Here is a 23,817-nt window from a genome sequence, read left to right as displayed (position 1 = left end):
ACGGAGCGGAGCGCTCCTTCGGCAGTCTCCCCGACGCACGGCCTCGCTGCCCGCAGGCAGGACTCGTCGGCCGCCGCGCTTCGGTCGGGCGCCCCCCTCGGCTGTTTCCGGAGGAAGGAGAAACGCAGCTGCCCCCTCCCCCATCTCCGCCTTCCTCCCCCTCGCTTCCTCCTCCTCCTCGCTTGCTCCCTCCCTCCCGGCCCCCCCTCGGCGTGAGCGGAGCGCGGAGTCACCGCGGCGCACAGACGGGCCCGGCGGCGGCGGCACTCGCACACAATGGCGCTGAAACGCATCAACAAGGTGAGCGCCGCTTCTTCTCGCTTCGGCCGCTTTTTATTTCTGGGTTCTTCCTTTTTCAGCCTAGTTCCAGGAAAAGAGGGGCACGTCTTCGAGGGTGTGCCCGCAGGAATCGATGGGGGAGGGAGAGGGGAGGCGGGAAGCCGGCGGAGCGGGGCCGGGCAGCTGCAGACTCTTTCCGGCGAGGCCGAGGCCTGGCGAGGCTGAGGCCCGGCTGGGGCGGTCAGACCACTCTCTCCAGGCCTAGGCCCGGGATCTCGGAGGTCGGCCAGGGCCTTCAAAGGAGGGGGCCTGGGCTGAGGTCGGGGCACGGGCGGTGCCGCCTCCGCAGGCGGGGAGCGGCAATTCCTGGGAACGCTCAAATGTCAGCGGAACCCGGAGCCACCCCAACGCGGTGGTGGCGTCGTCACCACTGCCCTGCCGCCGCCGGCCGGCCTGGGTGGTGCCAGTACGTATGTGCTGGGGGTTTTCGGTCCCATCGCTTTCCTTCTCGGGACAGGCAGCCAGCTTTCCTGGCCGGTTTCTCCCCACTGGCGTGCAACTTCTTTCCCGCATTGTAAGATGGCGGCGGGTTTGCCTGGTTCGGGCTCTTTCCGGGATCTCTCGCTTTCTGCAATAACATGACACACACACACGCACGTCCGCGCTCTCGTCGGCTCTGGAGCAGCTGCCGTCCTCACCGCCGTCCTGTTCCCCCCCCGCCTTTCATCCCGGGGCCACCTCGGCCCTCCCGCCGCTCTGGGCTCGCCTGCCGCCTCACCCCCCGCGCCGGGCGGGAGCGCGCACCGCGCCGCCGCCGCCGCCTTCCCCGTTGCACAATCGGAGCCGGGTGGAGTAACTTCGCGGCTAACTCGGAAAAAATGCCGATGTGGTGAAAGTTTTTTGGGGGGTTGTCTTCCCCCCCCCCCCCCTTTTTTTTTTTCTTCTTTTTTTCAAACGTCTCCCAGGGAAGTAGGCTACTGACATGAGGTTGCGCTTGGACAGCTTTATGGTTTCTCAGCATCGTCGTTTCGGGTTTGAGAATTACTGGGATGTAATAGCAAACGCAATGGGAGCGCAGTGGCGTTACCGGGAAGTTGCTCATGATCTGTGCTCCTACGCGACCTACGTGGAGCCCTTACGCATTTCAAGAGCTGTGAGGAGTTTCTTGGTCATCTCACTAGCCTGGCAAGATGGCAGAAAGTCAGTGCGTCCTGAAATCGGTGAAATAAACCTCGGTTCACAAAGCACTTTGTATAGATTGTGTCTAAAGTGTACCATCAGTTAGTTTTACTGTAATTCCGCGATATTTGTGGGCATATTTTAGTGAAGATGAGGTTATTTATGATCTGTGAAAGGGTAGTTTTGTTACCCCTGAAGTTTTAAATCTGTTCTGGATTGGTGTTAGTTAAATTACTTATCTTCAAATTATGCCTATGGTCTCACAAGCATTTCAGAACAATTCGTTTTGAATCTGCCATCAGGATTTGTTCCCCAGTATTAGTGGATGATACCACTTGAGTTGAAACACAGCTGTGATTCTCCCTGATATGCTTTGTCATCAACTCATGCTTATGAAACACATTCAGACACTGCAGGTAAGAATTTACTGTCAAATGTCAACCAAGGCAATGCTTTATTTACATGGTAGTGATCTGGCAGTCAGAACCTTGAAACAATTCAGCATTGCTCTTGATTCTCTTAAATTACTTCTTTGACTTAAAGGGGTTTGGGTTGTTGTATGCTGTCTTTTTCCCTGTGTTGGTTCTTGTGCTTCACAGCAAGCATCTTCATTTGCCCTGTGTTAGAGTTTAGAACTGGTGAGATGGTTCGGTTCGAGTTCTTTTTTGTTTTTTTTCTTTGGCTTGCATTTTGGTTGGTTGTCAGGTTTTTTTGAGTATGCTGGGGTTTAATCAGTTTGATCATTACATGCCAGAAAAAATACACTTCCAGATTCACAAAGGGTCAATGGTTTGGGGTTTGTATTTTGTCAGCTTGGAAAGCAATGTTTTGCTGGACTGAAAGCATTGCTTGCAAGTTGCTTTCTTCCCAAGCACGGTTTCTAGTACAAATGTTTACTGGGATTGAGGCTGGAATCCAGAAATAGCAGGGCAAATTTTGTAACAAGATGGTTACGAATTTAGATTTTACTCTTGCCAACCAGTAAAGCCAGAGAATGATAACTCTGTCATCAGTAAGCTGGGATCCTCTGTCTTCTAATCGTAAGGTCACAGATCAGACCTTGAAACTCTCCGCTTCCTTGTAGTATGTTCTTGGCACTAGGTCAGAACAGGCTAAAGAGAGACCAGGACCTCAGAACATTGTAATCACACATAGCTGATGTAGTCTGACTTGTGGTATTACCTGTCAGGGCTAGAATTCATTGTCTCCTACAGCAGATGACATCCTAGATGCACCTGTGGAGGTATTTTCAGTCTATTCGACTGACTTCCTTTTTGAAGACCTGATATGCCAAGGAAAATAAAATTCTGTATAATATCTGGTAAATCGAATTTGCACACTGCATTAGTGTGTGTGAATTTAATCTGAAGTGTGTTACATATTCAGAATACAACCACACCTACTTAAAACAGAACCAGCACATTCTACTGTTGGCTTGGAAATTAAAGCACATGGGTATTGCTGTGTTACATGATGAGTTATCTACTTCTGGAACGCTCTTTATAAAGTGCTCTCCAAACTGAAGTAGTTCTCAGGTGTGTAACCAGTCCCAGAAAGATGATGTTGTACTATAGCTCCTCATCATATCTGTGCTATCTGCCCTGAGGGTAGCCTGTATTCAACTGGTGAAACTGCTTTTATCGATAGTTTACTTTGCATGAGAGTGACAGCTGTTTTATTGTAACACACAAGTGTTTTTGCCGTGGAATAATGTGAAACTGAATCTTTAACTATCTCCTTTCCTGAGGATTAATTTCCCAATTTTCTCCCTCGGAATTTCAACAGATTGATGTTGATTCATGAGCTCATATCTGAATGCTTGACACGTGCTTGTGGTACATTGTCTTGGTCTGAAGTGTTGAGTGGTACCTGCTAAACAAACATCCCGTAATTAGCATGTTGGTGCTTCCGGTTCACGTGAGGATGACCTAGTAGTACGTAAACATTTATGTTGGAGTAGGGAATTGGGAATGTGTAAAATTGATAAAACTTGAAATATCACATCATTAGTACACATGCATTTTAGCACTATGTGATCTTGACTGAAAAAACCATGCAGGAGATGTGCACGTATAATATGTTTTATCTGTGAATTCCTTAAGAAAACTTGTCTGCTGTGTTTTATGCCCATTTGGTTAAGCATAGTACAAACCTGCATCATTTTCTTGTATTTATTGGAAAACTTCAGTGGAGTTTAGTGTTCCAAAAGCTAAAGGCCGAAGGTGGCAAAATCATTTACCACTAGACCAGATAACTATTTTCTTCAAGGCTACAGCCTCCAGCAGTATTCCTCGATGTATAATCAATTGAAGCTTTAATCTTTCACCATATGCTCATAGTAAGAAATGCTACTAACACTAGAGATACCCATAATATTTTTCAGAGGTTGGCTGTAAAAGGCAGCAATAAATAGTGTGGAAATTTGCATTAGCTCAACCAAAAGAGTAACTTCTGTAGAGGTTATTCAGGTAGAGTTACAAACCCTGGTTATTACTTTTGTGTTAAAGTCCTACTCTTTTCTGAATTTATCATGAAATGTCAAAAATTTGCTTAACTAGAAGGAACATTTTGGAATTAACATTTTGTTCTCTTGCAAATATTTTATTTTCTTAGGCTATCTTGAATTTACTCTTTTGGTCTTCCTCAAAGTAGCTAAATAACTTGGAAGTTACACAATTGATCTTATGCTTTGAATGTCTAGAAATAATTCTGGATTTGTCTGTTTAGAGATTCAGAAAGTTAACTAGCTAATGAAATGCAATTGAGATAAGCTTAGCTAAAATGCTTTAAACCTTTGTTAATGCTCTCTTTATGTACTGAACTATCTTTTCTACTTTGGTTAATTCACCTTAACTGTTTCAGGTATCCAGAGGTAGACTTAAGTTGATAATGCTGTGAAGCTATGGCAATGGCACTTGTTGGTTAGAAGGGTCATGTTCAGCCAGAAGGCAGTGGCTGATTTTAAGTTGTTGATTTCAGTATCATGGAGTTTAGGAAGCACTAGTGTTAAAGAATTTCAGTGGTTTTTAGAAGTAGAATAAAAGTAGTATCAGATGAAAGCTGTCATCACTTAAATTCTGTTTAAGAGTTGGTATAAATATAACTTCTGACTATTCACATAAACTATGAAATTAGTACCATTAAAATGAAAATAATGCTTAACTGGGTAGAATCAATGCATGTATTCATATCCAGAATTTATTATTAAGGTTTTGGATGTATTTTAAGAACACTTGTTTTATGAGAGAGGAAAATTGATGCTTCCTTAACTAGGAAGTTTGTACTGGAGCAAGTTAAAGATTTTTCCTGTTAATTTGGCATTGTGCTTGCAAAACAAATTCTCGGTCAGCACAGATCTTTAAATGTGTGCATTGGCATGGAGGGAGGAGGGGGTTGTAGTCTCACTTAAGTAATTTACAGAACTTCAGAGATCAATATTCCATTAGATGGGTACTTCTTGCATACCTTAACATACTGGAGGATTCTGTTTTTAAGGATTTGGGTGGGATAAAGTACATGGTATAAAGGATATCCAGCCAACGTTTTCTTTATGATCATTCCAGCTTTTAAAGATGTTTTTGAAAGTAGGCCAGTGCTTTTGCAGTTACTCTCTGCGTGAGTTTCCTCTGCAGAAGAGGTGATGTAGAACTCTATAGAATGAGCTCATTTCAGCCATCTCCCCACTCTGTAACTATCTCTGAAGCATTAAAGCCTTTCTTCACGCTCACACTAATGGGTAAAGGAAGGGGGAAGGATGTAAACAGCTGTAAGTAGCAGCTGTTGAATACTGAGCATTAAACTGTCTCTTGCCAAAGGCATCTCTCTTTCTTGTGGAGGTTGCCTCCAGCCTGGCATCATCCCCTACTCTTAGATATTTTCCTGCATCCGCTGGGTTGAACTATCGAAGGAGAGAGAGGATGAAGGTTCTTAACCTTCTCCAAGATGTCAAGTGACAGCTGGAAAGGAGGAGGGGAAAAAAGGGTAGAGCTTTTTGGGTGACTCAGATTAGGGCACTGATACACAGTCTCCAATAATTTTTTCTGCTGCAGATACTAAGGTTTTGCCACTTCAGATATCCATTCTGTTTTTGTGTGGGTTCCTGCTCTGTACATCAGAGCTGGCAGATGGGAACATGTGGTTTACACTTCAGCTATTGGTCTAGTACCTCAATATAGAATCAACCAGGTTGGAAGAGACTTCCAATATCACCCAGTCCAACCTATTACCATCTCTATCCAGTCAACTAGACCATGGCACTAAGTGCCCCATCCAGTCTTTTCTTGAACACCTTCAGGGATGGTGACTCTACCACCTCCCTGGGCAGCCCATTCCAATGGCAAATCACTCTCTCTGTAAAGAACTTCCTCCTAATATCCAACCTATACCTCCCCCAGCACAACCTGAGACTGCGTAGGTTAGGCTGAGATGCTGTATCTTATGTTGAAAAGGCTGAGTTACAGATGTGCATTTTTAATGTGACTATAGTAACCTGCTGCTTTAAATGAAGAAAAAAAATAATTGGGTTAAGAAATGAAACCAGCAGTGAGATTGTATGTATGATTGCAGTTAGTGTGTTTTTATATGCAGCTGTGTTTTGTCAAATTGGCTTTATCAGAAGAGAGTCTTAAAGTGTTTCGAGTTGCATGTGCTGGATAGTTTTGCAACCTTCAGTCTGAATGTAATGCCCCAAAGTCTACATGGAAAGCATATTAGTTTTTTGGGAAAAAAAACAAAACTGTCTTCAGTGGGCTTTTTATGGATGCTGATCTGATAATGTGATAGGTTGTGTTGAGGAAGTCTTGGGGAAAAAATGTTAGCAACATTTTCAAAAGTTCAAATTGTCCTTTGTGCTTTAGGCAACTCCTCCTCAAGACTGATGTAAGCAAGGTTTGATACTCACAAATGAGCCGAATTGAGCATTTCAGGATTCAGAATTGAAAGCTAGAAAGAGCATATTCTTTAAACATTGTTCAGAGTCTTCTTACCAACAGTAGAGCTTAAGTATTAACATTTCATGAAAAGGAAGCCTTTGTTCTCAACCTCACCCCTTTGAGATGCATGATACACTAGACATCTTTAAGATATCTCCTGCAGCTTTTTTCCAGTGTAATTGTGAATGAGTTTTTATTTTAGTTTTAAGAAAGCAAGATGGGAGTATTGCAGACTGCGTTCCAAATATTAGGGCCCAGTGAAAAAAGGAGACAAATGTTTAATCCTTTTCCGCAAGCATCTGGACACCAGAGTTGCAAGCTAAACTGAGTGCAGATGCTGAAGTGCTTTAGGTCTTCCTGATGGAGGGCATGAGGATTGTATTAAATGCTCAGTTAACTTTATAGCTGCCTTTTTCTGTACTCTCGAGCTAGGTTGGGCCCAGTGCTTGTCACTCTTGTGAGCTATTCCAAGAACTCTTTTAGGTCTCTAGTAAATAAGAGTGTCCTGCTCTAAGGCAGTATTTCCCAACCTTTGCTGGCTCATTTGAGTAATAGTGCCAGATAATTCTCTAAATCAGATAACTGCAAACATTGTTTTATTCTTAGTTATAATTTCTTGTTTTGAAGAGTGTAGGAGAGTCTCCTGAATTACAGTTTACCTGGTGAGCAGTGATCCACCCTTCCATTCCTCTAATTCACGTTGCAGTTTATTCATAAACATGGTTTCAAATACTTTTTCCTCATCTTTTAAACTTTTTAAAGGCCCTTTTCGACATCAGTTCAGAAACTGTCCTCAAACGGTCTTGCTTGTACAGACATGGCAGACTCTAAGATACCTCAGTCACATTAAGTCCAGGGCAGTGCATGTACAAGTGTTGCTTCTGGTTGATGTGTTGAATGCTCGTGGCTGAGGTTCTGTAGTTAGTGCGTCCTTGACAAGCTGCAGGGCAGCATGTTGGAAGGGTCTCAATGCTGCCAAACCCAAGCATCTGATGAGTGTTAGCTAGTGTTTGTGTGAAACTGTCATTCACAATGCCAAAATATCATTCCGGAGTGGTAGCCATCAGGCCAGAGAGCCTTTTTTGCCAGGTTCATCGCTTCATGTTTTGTCTATATTGAATTTATTCCATGCCTTTGTTTTCCAGTCATTCTGCTTCATTTAGCTAGGTCCATATTGCTGTTTCTTATGTGGTTCATTTACACTAGTTGCCATCTCTGAGAGCTACATTGCAGTCCATGGTTACAGAAACTAAGATCAGTGTGGCTTTTGCAGGAAAAACCTCCAAGTGAAGAGTGTGTCAAGTTTCAGGGTTCAATATCCAAACACTTGGAAATCCTGGACTTAAAATATCCAGGTATCATTGAATGGATCATAGTTAAGCAGTGGATCAGCAGTGCTTCATGTCACACTTTATCCTTCAACTCAATGTGCACAGAGACTGAGTATGTATAATAGCTCTGTTATTTTCAATGGGAATACAATTGCAAGTGGAGGCCAGTGACAAGCAGAGTCCCTCAGAGATCAGTCCTGGGACCAGTCTTGTTCAGCATCTTTGTCTGTGACATGGACAGAGGCATTGAGTGCACCCTCAGCAGGTTTGCTGACAACATTAAGCTGTGTGGTGCAGCAGACACACTGGATGGAAGGGATGCCATCCAGAGGGACCTGGACAGACTGGAGAGGTGGGCACAAGCCAACCTCATGAGGTTCAACAAGACCAAGTGCAAGGTCCTGCAGCTGGGTCGAGGCAGTCCCAAGCACAGATACAGGCTGGGCAGTGACTGGCTGGAGAGCAGCCTTGTGGAGAGGGACTTGGGAGTGCTGGTGGACAAGAAGCTCAACCTGAGCCAGCAGTGTGCACTTGCAGCCTGGAGGGCCAGCCAGATCCTGAGCTGCATCAGGAGAAGTGTGGCCAGCAGGTCGAGGGAGGTGATTCTCCCCCTCTACTCCACTCTGGTGAGACCCTACCTGGAGTACTGCATCCAGTTGTGGAGCCCCCATTACAAGAAGGATGTGGAGATGCTGGAGTGTGTCCAGAGAAGGGCCATGCAGATGATCAGAGGGCTGGAGCACCTCTCCTATGAGGATAGACTGAAAGAGTTGGAGCTGTTCAGTCTGGAGAAGAGGAGGCTCAGAGGTGACCTTCTTGTGGCCTTGCAGTATCTGAAGGGGGCCTACAAAAAAGCTGGGGAGGGACTTTTCAGCATATCAGGGAGTGACAGGACTAGGGGGAATGGAGCAAAGCTGGAGATGGGTAGGTTCAGGCTGGGCGTGAGAAGGAAGTTGTTCAGCGTGGTGAGAGCCTGGAATGGGTTGCCCAGGGAGGTGGTTGAGGCCCCGTCCCTGAAGGTGTTTAAGGTCAGGCTGAATGGGGCTCTGGCCAGCCTGATCTAGGGTAGGGTGTCCCTGCCTATGGCAGGGGGGTTGGAACTGGCTGATCCTTGTGGTCCCTTCCAACCCTGACTGATTCTATGATTTATCTTTAATACTTTAGAGCTGATGTGTATAAAGCAGCCAGTCTTCATCTTCGGTAGTCTTTCTGTGGTGGGTTCTGATTACTGTGGGCAAAACAAGCCATACCTTCGAGTTCAGAGCACACCTATAGTTACGTAGTTGCCACCTTTTTTTCAAAGTTTGTTCTGAATGCATTTATTGAGTTACCAGAAAAACAAAGTTGGTAACTGAGATACTTTTCCAGCTCAATCTGTTCAGCTCTACAGGGATGAGTTCTGTGAAAAGTTGGAATGCAATAGACAATTTAGCAGTGCTAACTATGAAATGGACTGAAAACCATTACCTGCATAGTGTACGTTCCAAATTTCAGAATAGATGAGAAGACCTTGTAGACAGTAGTCTCATTCACAAAGGGCTTGTGTGTACTGAAAGGTAGGTTCTTGGAAAACCTGTGTAGTCTTTTGAGTAGTCTGTATCTCAGTCCAAGCCAAGTGGCTTGCAGTTGCACAGCAGTTTGGCATTTCCTTCCTTGAGTATGAGGCTTAAAACATAAATATTTGTTTGTCTTTCAGTATACCATTATGACACTGCTGCTAGACATTGTACCAAAAATATGTGGTGTGTAGCTGGAAAAAAAATCAGTGCTAATGGCTTCAGAAAGGTGAACCATGGCAAGCAAACAGACAATCAGCATGGGGACTATCACAGCTGTTACATTCCTGGTTATGTTTTGGATCTCTTAAAAACTCTTCTGTGCTCTTCACAGCCCCCCCTTCATGTGCTTTCTCTGCATATTTGCTCTTAATGTCTTTTTTTTTTCAGATGTCCAGAACTTACAGCCTTCTGTATTATGCACTGTCATTACACACTGTTTTTATCCACTTTTTGTTAGCCAAAAGGCTAGCTTGCTTGAAACTGGTAATTTTCTGCTGGTCACACTTGTCTTGTGATGTTTACTGTGCCACTGCTTTCCTATTCAGCTTAGAAATCCACATTCAGTGTTCTTTCAGACTGTTATTTTCTGCTTCCAGGGGTAATTAATTTTCATGCTGAAATGAATGTTGCAAATGCAGGTGTGTGGGATGAGGCAGTAGTTCTTTGCTGGTTGACACTTCTTAATCTTCAAACAGGCTTAAATGTTCTCCACCCTTTATAGCTGCTTCCAATCCTCCCTTCTTTTTTAAAGCTGTTTTCAGCTGTAAGCTAATGAGTAAGACTAATGCAGTGAGGAATTTTAGGATGCTTAGAGGTTGCAATATCCTGTCTGACACAGACAACATTGAACAAGCATTCAAAGTGATAAATGTTGATTTGGCTTAACTGTTGAGGATTTTTTTTCTTTTTTAAATTTTTTTTTTTTGCTATGCAAACTTCAGATTAACTTTACATCACCTGTAATGCTCACCAAAGTAGGATGAATTCTTGTCTGGAAATTTAAAGCAAATTAGTCCTATTTCTTTTCATTCTTGACTTCAAACCAGGAAACTGCAACATATGATTTTAACAGTGAATTGTATTACAATTCAGTATTAAATTGAACAGAGCTTATGCCTGTGGGGGGAAAATTGATGATCTTCTGTCACTCTGGGAGTCATCTTCTGCCACTCTGTATTAAGTCAGCATCTATTATCATTGTAAGTAAGCACTGGCTATTTCCAGTTTAAGCTAGAAAAATGTAGTAGTAGTAGTGCCACAGGGAGTGTGAATTCTGACAAATGGGGAAAAAAGGAGCAGATGCAGATACTGCTCTATACCTTGCATGAAGGCAGCTTCGTGTAGCCATCAGGCTTTCATTTGCTGAATTTGCTGAGACCTGGAAGCTTCTGTTAGAAAAGCAACTAGTTTGCTTAAATACCGTTTTTCAGTGTCTTGTTTATGCATATTTAAGTTTTTTTCATCCTTCACAATAGCTTCTGTAATATTTTTAACGTTATTTGAGGTTTTTTTTCTATTATGTGTTCTGTCAAAAAAAGGACACTTGTCATTTGTAATAGGGTCTTTGTCTTGACACTAACATGTCACTTGTGGATCATCACTTCAGGCATAAGCTGTATTTTCTTCGTTATGCTTATATTTGTGCAAAACAAGCAGTTTAGCTTTTATAAGCATTTTTTAATCTAACATATTGGAAGTTTTTTTTTCTTGGCTTTTTGACAAATATATAAAGACAGGATGTTAAGAGTGGGGCTGTTTCACCCATAAAAGCACAGACACCTTGCTACAGACTGGGTGTGAAATTGGCAGAAGCCCATGGTGCTGGATTGGTGGTAAAGCAGGTGTGTCTGTTGTACTTCTGATGAGTTTCCAGTTACTTCTCAGTTTTCCCAAACTGTTCCCAAGTTGTACGTGTATTGCTGCTTCTGTATGTTACAGTGCTCTTGTCCTCTAACAGCGTCGGTGCTTACTGCTTAAATAGTGTTTCAATCTCTTAAAAAAAAGAAAGTGACTAATCATCCTTGTGAGGAAGTAGGAACTATCACGACTTTATATTTGGAAACTGGGACGCAGAAATGGTGATACGCTGGAGCTATCCCGGAAACCTCTGGGAGTGCCAGAGACTACTCGTCACAGTTGTAATTTGAGAGTAATCCTTTCTGATAAGTATACAATGCATCACTCCGAACCAAATTTGGCTTATTGTTTCTATGTAAAGCCTTCAAAATTTGCTTCTTGGGAATTTGTATTTTTTTTCCTAGTTCACCTTTAAAGTGAAAAACTATAGCAGCTGCTGCCAGGAAAGTGCAGGTTCTACTTCGGGGATTTTTAAGAGTAGCTTATTACCTCCTGACAAAGTAGGGCACTACTGAAACTGGATGCAAACAAAAAGAAGGAAAATAGATAATAGTTAAGTATTGCAGCAGCAGGCATATTACAAGCATGAAGCACTTACACAAAAAATTTACAGAACAATGCTTTAGGACTTCAATGCTAGAATTACTGGTTAGAGTCTAGAATACTAAGTAAACTTTGCTTTGCAAGCTGAAACTTAATGCAGCCTTTACCTTCTTGGTGAGAAATGGGTGAAAGCAGGGGAATGCCGTGGAAATGATGAAGCTTCATTTTTATGTCATAAATATTTTTCAGATTAAATGTTTTCCTGTTACAAAGTAGTTACTCTGGGTTGCTAAGCTGAGAAGGAAGATCAGTTTCTGTTTCTGCTGCCGAGTGGGAAGCTCCTCCCTTTCCTTGAATGAAATGCTTCAGAGGCACTCCAGATATCACAGTCCATGTGCCTCTGCTTGTTTAGTTTCCAGTTATTCCAGTTTTCTTGGTGGATTCATCAGAGTTGTAACTTTAAAAAGTATCTCCTCCTGAAAGCTACACAGTGAACTTTCAGCTCCCTTATTGCAAAAAGCCTATCTCATCTAGATGGGAAGTACCACACACTTATTAGGGAGGCAAAATAGGTCTGGAGTTACTGTAAGCAGGCAAAGCTTGCCAGCGTTTGTTTCATGTTTGCCCCTGTTGTTCTTCAGTGCTTTGCACTGCTGAGGCAAACAGATTTACTACAAACTTAATTCTTCTGACTGTAGCATGGAAGAGAAGCAGATATAATAATGTGTGCCACTTCAGCGTTTTTCCTTTCTGAATTGAGTGGAAAGATTATTTGCTCTGTGGTTGAAATGCTAAGTGGTGTGTGACATGTTCCTAACCTTATCTGTATTTTGAACTGCTTTGTTTAGCACAATTGGAGCTTTTTTCACTGAAATGTTTTGCGTCTCATTTTGTATTGGTTTACACTTAGTAAAGTTTTATCAGGAGCAGAATTTGTGGAACTAAAAGGATCAATGTTAGGGTCTTCCCAGGCAAAACACTGAGCTGTCTGGCCCAAATCTGCTTGAATTTCCAGCACAATAGGTATGCCTGTGTTTCTTAAATGTCTGCCAACTAATGGAAAATTCTTGTTTTAATGGCTTGTATAGACTTGTAGCAAAATAATTTGTGTGAAGCTCTTAATATGTGAGAGGGACTGAAGGTTTTCCCTTTTCTAATGACTTCTAGATGCCTTGACAAGTGCAGATTTATAGAAGTTCCCAAAGCCATTTTTAGGTTCAGAAGAGAGCAGGGAAGAGAGGAAGGTGAGAGAAAGGTATCTGTTACCTACTTCAACTGAAAGTGTACATTTTATTTAAAAGACACTGTCTAAACAAGTAACTTGTGGAGCATTTGAAGAAATTATGTTGAGTTTTTTTTATTTCATTACAACAATTTTGCTACTACACAAGGAATAATCTATCTGCACTTTGTTTTAGTACCTCTGTAGTGGGGGAGGGAGAGAACTGTTTCTGCAGCTCAGTTACTCAGAATTTTAAAGGCATAATTGTCTCAAATGTCAAGTTTTAAATAAATACAGATATTTTGCCTAATTCCAGCACTTGTCAGATGATTTAAATTTTCCTGTCTGCTTGACTCTATTCAAGATATATCCCTGCTGGAGGCTGTGGCAAAGATGAAACTTAAATTTCTGTGCTGCTGTTTTTCCTAATTTTTGTTGTTCGGGGGTTTTTTGTTTGGTTGATTTGTTGTTGTTTTTCTTGTTCTGTATGTAACATGTAGCACTTTGTTTCATGAAGACTCCTCAGTGGCTTGCTTTCTTCCCACTTCGGGCTTCTCTAGATAAGATGGAAGCACTGACAGTTTTGATCAGAAAGTGTTTAGAATTTGCTTGCTTCAGGCTCTGTGTCCTACTCTCCTTTCTTTCCCTTCTTCATCAGGGGTGTCTTTATAGTAGTGACATTTATTTGGAAAAACTTCATCATTGTAGCTGTTTACTTTCATAGTTGTTCTTTTTAAGACATTTTTTATACTGATCTAGTGGTTCTAATAGTTGTTACTGCACATTCACCTATGTTGATGGAAAAATGGTTAAAATGTTTATAATAGTTACGAAGTGAAAAGTTCATTAGTGTTCCTTCTCTCAAAATACTTTTTTTTCCTCCTCTTTGTTTGTTTTTCCTAAAGGAACTTAGTGACTTAGCCCGTGATCCTCCAGCACAGTGTTCAGCAGGTCCGGTTGGAGATGACAGTAAGTAACCTTAAGTTTTGTGTTGTGCTCTGCTAACTCAAAGCATATCATGCATAGATAATAATTCAGAGTTTTTCTCTTGTAGTGTTTCATTGGCAAGCCACAATTATGGGACCTGTAAGTACTCTGATTCTTGTGATGTAATATTAAATTAGTAGCTCTTACTCAGGAGGAGATGGGAGGGGGGCTTGTTTTGTGGGGTTTTTTGGTTTTGTTTTGTTTTTTTAACTCCCCATATCAGGATTCAGTTCTAGAGGTACTCTTTACAGTAACAGGAAATGAAGGAAAGGGGGGAAATCAGTTTGATTAGTTTGTTGCTGGAATGTTTTATAAGGACATGTATTTCAGCTGAAATGATCTCTAGAGCACTGTTAGACATTATCACTTAAGATGTAGAAACTTTGCATGTAATCCAGTATTAACTTTGTTAGAAGAGCTGGTCCCAGTGTCAGGAATTAGATGAAATGCTTTTGTGTGGATCTTGGAATGGAGCAGGGATTCCTTACTCAGTCTGATGTCTTGTTCTGAGATCTTGAATACTTTTAGGAATAAAAGAGGTAAAGTCCCCAAAATGTGAGGTTCCATTTATCAGTGGAGGGAAGAGTCTGTGTTACATGTTCACAAAGCATCCGAAACCTGAATGTAATTTTTTCTGTGCAAGTAAAGAAGGCAAATGTTTGCTTTTACTGAAAAGTAAGCTGTGAACACTTGACATCTGGAGTTCTCAGAGCTGGTTATCTGTACATAGAAAACAAAACCTTCTGTAATCTGAGAAGGCAAATATTAGATGCTGGTAGACCTGCAGCCACAATGTGATGCTTCTGGTGAGGCTGTGGAGTTGGAGTTAAATATCAGTGATGATGAATTGCCCTGGCTTATGTATAGATACAAGTGTGGTTTTAGGAGATTGCTATGGAAAATGTGCTTATGAGAGATTCACTTGACTGGAAAAATGTCTCTCCATTCCAGACTCTCCAGTCCTCATAGATTGGAACTGGGTGTCTCAACAAGATAAAATTGTTTAATAGCTATATTCTTGCTTAGGTGGCAGGGAATGTTCTGCACCATACTGAGTATGGTTTTTATGTGATGTCTGCATGGTCATAGGATATTAAAGCATTAGTTAAATTCAAATTGGAATTATTATTTCTGGCTTCTCCTTCTGGTTTAATAATGTACAGCTCCTTTTCCCCCATATAGATTCCGTGATGTTAAAAGGTCTGCATTTCTATTTTGAAACTGGGCAGTATCCTGACAGAAGTGTGATGTTAGTAATTCTAGAGCACCTCTGGTGTTGCTTAGTGCCTTTTGTAAAGGCAAGAACTGTAGAAACAATCATCAGGCCTCTGCAGTAGAAATTTTACAGGCTGTGATTTGCTTAGATGTCAGAGAGCTTATACTGGCTTAATACATACTGAGAGGGGTTTCTCTAATTGCTAAAATAGGTCCTTGGAATACGTACGGTTAAAAGAATTGCTTTCTAGCTCCTCAGGGCTCCTCACATCATATCTATTGGCCAAATACAAGATGTTGTATCTTGGTAGCTAGGTTTTCAGCAGGGATTAGATTAGGGCTTTACCTGCATGTTTCCAGGTTTGAGTCCCTTGTGTTGCAGAATTTCTGGCATTTAACAAAGCATGGTATGATTTCCTTACACTGCTGAAATGTTCTGCAATTAATAAGAAAATTCAACTTATGAATAATTCAGAAGTGCACTCTGTCTCAAATTCATTGTCCCTGGCTGTGAATCTTGAATTAAAGCATTGTAGGCTTCAGATTAAACAATGAAATTGTTAGCTGTTCCGGAAATTTAATTGTCATTCCAAGTAAAAACTTCTTATGTTCTTCTTGTAACTAAGGCAATCCCTGTTAGTCGCTTTGCTTTTTATCACTTTATTTCCTTCCACGTGTTACTTTACTGCTAATAGTCAATGCCTGCATGACTTATTCCCATAATTGCTTCCGTTGAGCAGGGAAATATAAAATACTTTTCCATACTTGGTTATAATGAATTTCTAATACTGAAAGACAGGAAAAATTCAGTTCAATATTTATGTTGGGTTTTTTTGTTTGTTTGGTAGGACATCTGTTTTTCTTGTCAGGAATAAGGAGTTAGTTATGTATTCATAGTTTTTTTGCAGGGCTGAGGAAAAAACCTAAGGCAAGGACAGAACTGTGGAGAGAATAGGAGGCCTTTAGAGCTGTCCATGTCCTCTGTAAACTTGGTTGGTCATAACAAGTAAACTCTAAAACCAGAACTTGAGTGGTTTGAACATTGCACGACTCCAACTCTGTTAACTTGGAGCTTTCTCAGAGCCACTTGGATGCTTTTGACAAGGTGTCCTGACTAGATTGTCAGAAAAGCTGTTGGAGAGTTCCATAGAGAGAGTGACCTGTATGTGTTCTGGATTGCTTATTTTAAGCAGTAATCTAATGCTAACTGCATCTCTCTTGTTTTGGTGGATTAAACAGTTAAGTTGTTTAAACAAATACCTTTTTTTTTTCCTTTTAATATATATATATATTTTTTAAACAACATTTCCAGTGATACTTAATCCTAAAGTTGATAATGGGAAAATTGTTTGTTTACTTTGACAGAATGACAGTCCATATCAGGGTGGTGTATTCTTCTTGACAATTCACTTCCCTACAGACTACCCTTTCAAACCACCTAAAGTAAGTACTGCTTTCTTTTCTTGTGAAATTAGTGTTCTTTAAATAACAGAGTACAACACAAAAAATGTCAACATCTGTGTTGTAATACTGTCAAGCTCTCATTTCTTTTCAGTCATTCTCACAGTATATTAGATGGCTAGGTCCCTGACTACCACAAGAATGACTGTGTTAGAATATATTTTAGCAGCAAAGTCCTATGGGTTCTGAATGTCTTGCAATGTTTGGTTTTATTGCTACTTCATAAATACTAACACAAAGCTAATGAGTTTCCCCTGTAATAGAATTCTTGCTGAGAGGACTGACAGGTGTCACAGTGTAGCTGTTTGGTTTGGTCCATAGGAATGTGACACCAGAAAGGGATTAACTTGCTGAGTGCTTAAAATCAGGGAAGATGTGTTACAATTTGGCATTAATTGTGAAATAAACTTTTTTGATAGCTTTACCAATCTTTGTCTTCCAACATTCAATCAGTATGATTGGAGTGACCACAATGTTTGATGTTCTTTAGCCCTGTGATAGCAGTTACTGTGGTTCAGGCACTTCTGTTGAGTGTCTTCATCATGAGGCAGACACCTATGATTAAAACACAGCCTCATACTTGCAGACTCTCCCTGTTTGGAAAAGAGTGCCTGGTAATGGGAAACAGAGGTTGCCATCCATGAGTGTGATACGGTTTTACTGCTTAATCCTTCTCTTTTAAAAGAGTAAATTGAGTTGAATAATGGCTTGACTGCAAAGAGAGTGTGACATCATTATTGTTGTACAGAAACTCTTTTTGCTTTTGTTTGTTTGTTGCAGGTTGCTTTTACAACAAGAATCTATCATCCAAATATTAACAGTAACGGCAGCATTTGTCTCGATATACTGAGATCTCAGTGGTCTCCTGCTTTAACTATTTCTAAAGGTAACTTTCATGGAGGAATGTTTCCGTGTTGTCTTGAATGATGTGCTTTTAGCATTGATTGTCTTGAGTTTTACCCACTCTTGGTTTCCCTTACTCATTCTATCCTCTGTTTTTTTCAATTTGATGATAATTGTTTTTTCTAATGCCTTCTGCTGTGTAGCTGTTTAAGGTCTCATCTGGCCACTTAACTCACTTCAGTATTCTTAGCAGTGCTTACTAGCTTGGTCCCCAAGGAATCTGCCAGCATTTGGTGGTATATTTGAGCTTAGGCATAGAAACTGCTTGTTTGCAGCTGTCCATGTAGAGAAACACTTCCATATTAATTTAAAGATTAAAGTCCATTTTTATTAAGACGTGCACAGTTTTTTGACTGAGTCTGTCTAGAATTACATGCAGAGTCTGTCTAGAGTTACACTGGCATGTCACTGGTCGATGAATAAAACCTTGTTACTGATACATGTTGCTTTCTGCCACTGTACCCTGGCATTTTATTACACTATTTTACAAACTAAGCTTACTGATCATACTTCAGGATAAATTGATGTTGTTCTACAGTAAAGGCTTAGTAGCTTTCCTCCTAGTAAATAACAGTTCTTAAATATTTTCATGATGATCAAACTTGATTTTGCCTCAAAGTCACTGCTCATTATGGTTTCAAAAGATTCATCAAAGTGCTCTTTTGTTTCTAGAGCTTGTGATTCCCGTCTGCCCAAGGAGAAGATCTGTGATTTGAATGTAGTTTCCCTATATTCTGATGCTGTTACTGTTGTTATTTGTAAAAAGCTGCTCTGAGAATAGAGGATGAAGTCCTCATAATTGCCTGAAACAGTGTTAATCTTCTCTTTTATAATATAAGTGTAGTTTTATCCATGTGAGCCAGGGTGCAACAAAACATCAGTCCAATTAAAAAACTAAAATTTACAGAAGTTCTAGTTTTAGAGATTAAATGTATGGAATATGCTAATCATCAGAATACATAATGTGCTTTTGTTGGCTGCTACATTGCATCATAGTTCATGGGACAACAGTGCTGTTCTCCTGTGCTTACTGACAGCTCTAACTATTGGGAAACAGGAAACAAATACTTAGGACAAACGTTTTTATAAGTCATTCTGGGCTTTGTATTTAGAATGGGTTACAAATTTCTTGGTATATCAGGAAAAGGCTTTTAAATTCTTTCCTGTGCTGATGTTGTGTGAAGGCAAAGATCTGTGCTCCATTGTTTCTGAGACTGTTGCTCCTGTTTGGTTATTGAGAAGTGTTCTTTTTTTTTTACTTCTTCCCAGTTCTCTTATCCATTTGTTCACTGTTATGTGATCCAAACCCAGATGACCCGCTAGTGCCAGAGATTGCACGTATCTATAAAACAGACAGAGACAAGTAAGTATAGAGTTGCATAAGACTAGTATTTTAACACACTTTGTACAGAGTGCTTTGTCATGCAGCAGATGTGTTGAGTGGGCCTTTTGTCAGACTCTGGAATGGAGAAAACTTGTGTGTCAAAAAAGTATCTGCTCTTGGTAGCGTTGGTAGTGCATAATTTAAAAACAGAGGTGCTTAGTATCTTTCAAGTTGTGGGTGAAGACAGCTGTTTTTTTTTTCACACATGTAGCAGTATTTTAAAGTATCTATTGCCTAAGTTTTTGCTTATCGTAGTTTGATATTGATATTGAGGAAAAGATACCTTTGTGATTGTGGTGCTCTCTTAAGGTAGCAGCTCAGCCTATCTGTGTTGAAACAACATTTTCTTTTTTTCCTTATAAGTTTTAAAGATTTTGCAGAGGCAGAATGATACAAAGTACATTGGGTTCTATCTGTGTATCCATATCTATATATGTTAATGCTAAATATACTTGTCCAATTAGGTACAATAGGTTAGCAAGAGAGTGGACAGAGAAATACGCTATGCTGTAGGGTAAGAATATCTGTGCATTATGGTGCATTTAACAAAATGGAAACTTGTCAGCACTTGGGTGCTGCATGCTTAAGGCACTGGATTAACTAACTGATAATGGATGCACCAGTTACTGGACTTGGATATTTAACAGCTTGATCTGTTGTTAGTGTGAAATGTATTGGCTAGTCACTATTTCTCACAGATAATGCTCGTGCATGGCCAAAAAAAACCCAAAACAAAAAAAGAGAGGAAAACAAAGATAGTATGAAATAATTAAAATAATTGTTGAGCTTTGAGCCAGCTTGTCAACTTATCCTGGTAAGTATTTACCTAGATTTTTGCCAAAAATTCATTGAAAGTGATGCCCTGTAGGAAGACCTCATGCATAGATGTAGGTGAATTTAGACAACTCAGATTTCAACTATTTATTCAGTGTCTGTTTCATACATAAACCAGGAAAATGTGGGGATTATGCTCTGCTTCTATAGTTGAAAATTAACTTCTTACTGACAAGCATGGAGTTAAGTATAAACTAATTGTCAGCTCAATACCTGTGGAAGTAGTGTACTTCAATATTCTTTTAATGTCCTTTTAAAAAATATTTCAGCAGTGTATTTTAGTGAAAAGAGAATATGAAGTGTGAAGAAATGCTTAGTGTTGCTTTATTCTAAACTAGGAAATGTGACATTCTGTGGTCAATTGTATTATTAACCAAGTAATCTTTACTTACAGCATGTGATACTCTGTAATCCTTACCTAAGGACAATATTTAAACAAAGCACACCCCTTGCCTCAACCAGCCTAGGTGGTCTCTGTTCCTTTCCCTGTGGTAACGTTTCACAGCAGCTTTCCAGGGAATTTTTGTCTCCAAGTACCTGATATACATGAGAGAAAATCCTAGGCAGTTTAGGGAGGGATTCGTTTTGTTTTTTCAGGTCCAGTACATCATAGTCTAGAAAGAGGCTTCTCTTGGTATGAAAAAAGTGAGGAGATGAGGATAAACTGATACTTAATGGTTAACTCTTTAGGAAATCATCATTTTCATGCTGCTGCTAATCCGGTTCCTGGTTTTGTTCGCAGGTATAACAGAATATCGCGGGAATGGACTCAGAAGTATGCCATGTGATGCTACCTTAAAGTCAGAATAACCTGCATTATAGCTGGAATAAACTTTAAATTACTGTTCCTTTTTTGATTTTCTTATCCGGCTGCTCCCCTATCAGACCTCATCTTTTTTATTTTTTTGTTTACCTCCTTCCATTCATGCACATGCTCATCTGAGAAGACTTTAGTTCTTCCAGCTTTGGACAATAACTGCTTTTAGAATCTGTAAAGTAGTTACACAAGAACAATTGCCCAAGATTCAGAATTTTTTTTAATGGAGCATGTGTATTATGTGGCCAATGTCTTCATTCTAACTTGGTTATGAGATTAAAACAAAAACATTCCTCACTGCTCTAACAGATACTGAAGATATCACCTGAAGGGGGGGGGGAGGGAAGATGGATGTTCAGTTTTCTCCCATCAAAGAAGTAATATTGCTGTAGCGACATCCATCTTGTTCCAAACCTTTCAATGTTAGAGAACTGAGGTTTTATTACATACTTCTGCTCATAACTGATGTGTCTGGAGAATTGGTACTGAATCTATAGCATCAGCAGAACAGAAAATGTGATGTATTTTATGCATGTCAATAAAGGAATGACCAGTTCTTGTTTTACAGAGAATGGAAATTGGAAGTCAAACATCCCTTGTATTCCAAAATAGGGTCTAAGAACATTTTTGTAATTCATTTAAATTTTGTTAGGAGGCTTGGAGCTATTAGTTAATCTGTCTTCCAAAACACTGTTTAATATAGCACTGAATAAATGATGCAAGTTGTCAATGGATGAGTGATCAACTAATAGCTCTACTAGTAATTGATTTATTTTCTTCAATAAAGTTGCATAAACCAATGAGTTAGCTGCCTGGATTAATCAATATGGGAAACAAAATCTTTTGTAAAAGCAAAGCTGGTTTTTGTATATACTGTTGGGATTTGCCTCATTGTTTAACATCAAATAATGATGTAAAGTTCAATAGAGTGAATCTTTGCCATTTTCAGTTATAATGCTCAGTCTGTTGCAGGTTGACACATTGTTCGGCCTGATGTATGCAGAATTAATAAGCTAACATAGTCGTGTAGCCGTAGTAGTGTGCTACACTTGGTGCTGGGAGCCCAGCGTTCAAGGATGGACTTGGGACCCAGCAGATCTGAAGTGGTGTATTGCGGAGATGCTTCCTGATGCACCTGTGTTTGCTGACTGAGAACTTTTTTTTTTCCTTCACCTTGTACACTTGACAGCTGAAAGATCTTAATGTGGGAGTAATGATGAGGCAAGAAAATTATAAAATAAAGTACTGTTTTGATGTGGGAATTGTCATGAGGCTGTGTTGAAGTGACTTTACTATGTGGGATGTTCGTTACCATTGAAAAGGACTTGTTCAGCCATGCTGCCATTTACATTGATGACTATTTTAATGCAACAGACACTTTCCTCGTGTCAGGTGACTAAACGTGAATAAAGACTCATTGCTATTGGATTTTTGTTCTACAAGAAAACATTGTCTTGTGCCATTAGTTTTATCTTTGCAGCAACAAGGGCATTATTAAACATTCAGCTCTCCTCTGTCCTGCTCTTTTCCTTCATACTTTCCCTTGTTTGACTTTTTTTCCCTTTGTGTTTTGGGTTTTTTTTTTGTCTCCATTCTTAATACCCGTAGCTTCATCTTCTCTAATCTTGTACTATCACTTTATTGTGCATCTGTGACTTCACACTGGCACCACTTTTGCACTGCTTATAGTTATGTACATTCTGATTCCTTGTCCCCACATGGATGTGGAAAGCTAGATGTAAAATAAATGTTAAACCTTAATTTTTATAAAAATCTGAGTATGTAGTTTGCACATGGTTTGTTCTGGTTCTAAACTTTGACAGTGGACTTGATTTCAAGTGTAGCTGGCTAGAAATTTAGAAAGCTGGGCTCTTAACAATGCTTTTCTCACCAAGGTGATATGCTGAAATTTGTTGATGGAGTTGCAGTTCCTGCGGAATTTCTGCTTTGCTAATGCCTTTCTGCTGGAAAATTGGATATACTTAAAATTCAGCTGCCAGTGGCACTACATCTGAGGTAAATATTTACATTCCTAAGCTTACAAATGTCTTTTTGATAACTAATAATTTAATGCTTATTATTTTGTCTCTGAGACATAGCCAATGAAATCATTTAACTTGAGAGATTTCCTGTGAGGTGTAAGGTGCCAGGCTTTATAAAACCCAAGGAGCTGTATATAAATGAGGGTCAGGGAAGGAGAATATAGTTACAATATCGTATGGAAGATGTAATCTTGTTCAGGCCACAATAGATTTATCTTGCATTTCAGTAGCATTTCTTCTATGGTAATTTTCTGTAATTGGGAGGTGTGTATTTTGATGAAAGATGGATGAATGTTCCATAGGCATGCCTATTTAAGTCATGCTGACACAAAATCTGTGTCAAGTGAGCAGTGGCAGGTGTTTTGTCCTTGGAACTGTTTCAGCTGTGTCTCACTTCCTGTGGACATTGTTTTTGAGCTTGCCGTTCAATGGGGCAGTGGAGCTGGTCAACATGAACTGGTAAGAAAATGATGGTGTGATGGTTTGGGTGTTCCCTGCCCCCTCCCCACTTAAGAAATCACCTGGCTCTGGAAATATGACTGAAGCTTATATTTACAGCTGGCACAATATACAGGCAGATATTTACGGTATATACAGTTATAGACAGAAATATACAAGGGAAAAGGTAATACAGAAACACAACAGCCCTCCCAGAAACCTGAGTCCCCAGGAGGAACTCTCAACTGCCCCTTCACCTTCCCCCTACCCCTCTCAACCTTACCCCAGTCCCAACGAAGAAGAGAGGTTCAGCCAGGGGGTTAGGAAGCAAAGTGGATTAGTCCAAAATGTAGGGTGAGGTTAGATGCAGCTCAGCCAGCAGCCCGAGTGAGAGTGATTATCTAATGGTTTTATTCTTGTTCCTATACATCTCAGCAAGGCTGTGAGCAAAGTAGACATCACCATTGTTTTCTTTTCACAGCCTGTAATCTAGTTCTTCTCACCAAAACATTGTAGCCTGCTTCAAACTAGCACAGATGGCAAAATGTAAGAACTTTTTCCAACAAAAGAACTTAGTGATTACTTCAATGATTAACCCACCTATCAAAATGACATAATCTAAAAAGCACATAGTAGATTACTATGAATCCCATGGAGGGGGAAAACAAAGATTCGTTTTGAACTTCATGTGAACAGTTGAGGATTTGGTAAACATTGCTCTGTGCAACTCTGTTTAAGATTTCAGGATGATCAATAACAGCTTCAGACCACCAGGCACTCCAGCTCCACCCTAAAAATCTTGGGTTGAACAATTTTTTTAAAGAGTATTTCTAGA

General features: G+C 40.3%; 1 protein-coding gene across 3 annotated transcripts; it reads left to right on the top strand.

The window, feature by feature from the left end:
- UBE2D3 (ubiquitin conjugating enzyme E2 D3) lies at positions 1–21,949 on the top strand. 3 transcript variants are annotated; one of them, XM_064148417.1, is made up of 8 exons: positions 216–300; positions 12,847–12,923; positions 13,807–13,870; positions 13,956–13,987; positions 16,469–16,546; positions 17,345–17,450; positions 18,737–18,830; positions 20,428–21,949. In XM_064148417.1, coding segments are annotated over exons 3-8 (357 nt in total). In that variant the 5' UTR covers positions 216–300; positions 12,847–12,923; positions 13,807–13,869; the 3' UTR covers positions 20,474–21,949. The 3 variants fall into 3 exon arrangements, with proteins under 3 accessions (XP_064004485.1, XP_064004487.1, XP_064004484.1); XM_064148414.1 differs by lacking the exon at positions 216–300 and adding an exon at positions 555–853 and having other exon boundaries at positions 12,847–12,934; XM_064148415.1 differs by lacking the exon at positions 12,847–12,923 and having other exon boundaries at positions 1–300.
- The last annotated feature ends 1,868 nt before the right edge of the window (positions 21,950–23,817 follow it).

Source organism: Pogoniulus pusillus, chromosome 9 (assembly GCF_015220805.1).
Source record: "Pogoniulus pusillus isolate bPogPus1 chromosome 9, bPogPus1.pri, whole genome shotgun sequence".
Classification (NCBI taxonomy): domain Eukaryota; kingdom Metazoa; phylum Chordata; class Aves; order Piciformes; family Lybiidae; genus Pogoniulus; species Pogoniulus pusillus.
This window is presented reverse-complemented; position numbering and strand designations above follow the sequence as displayed.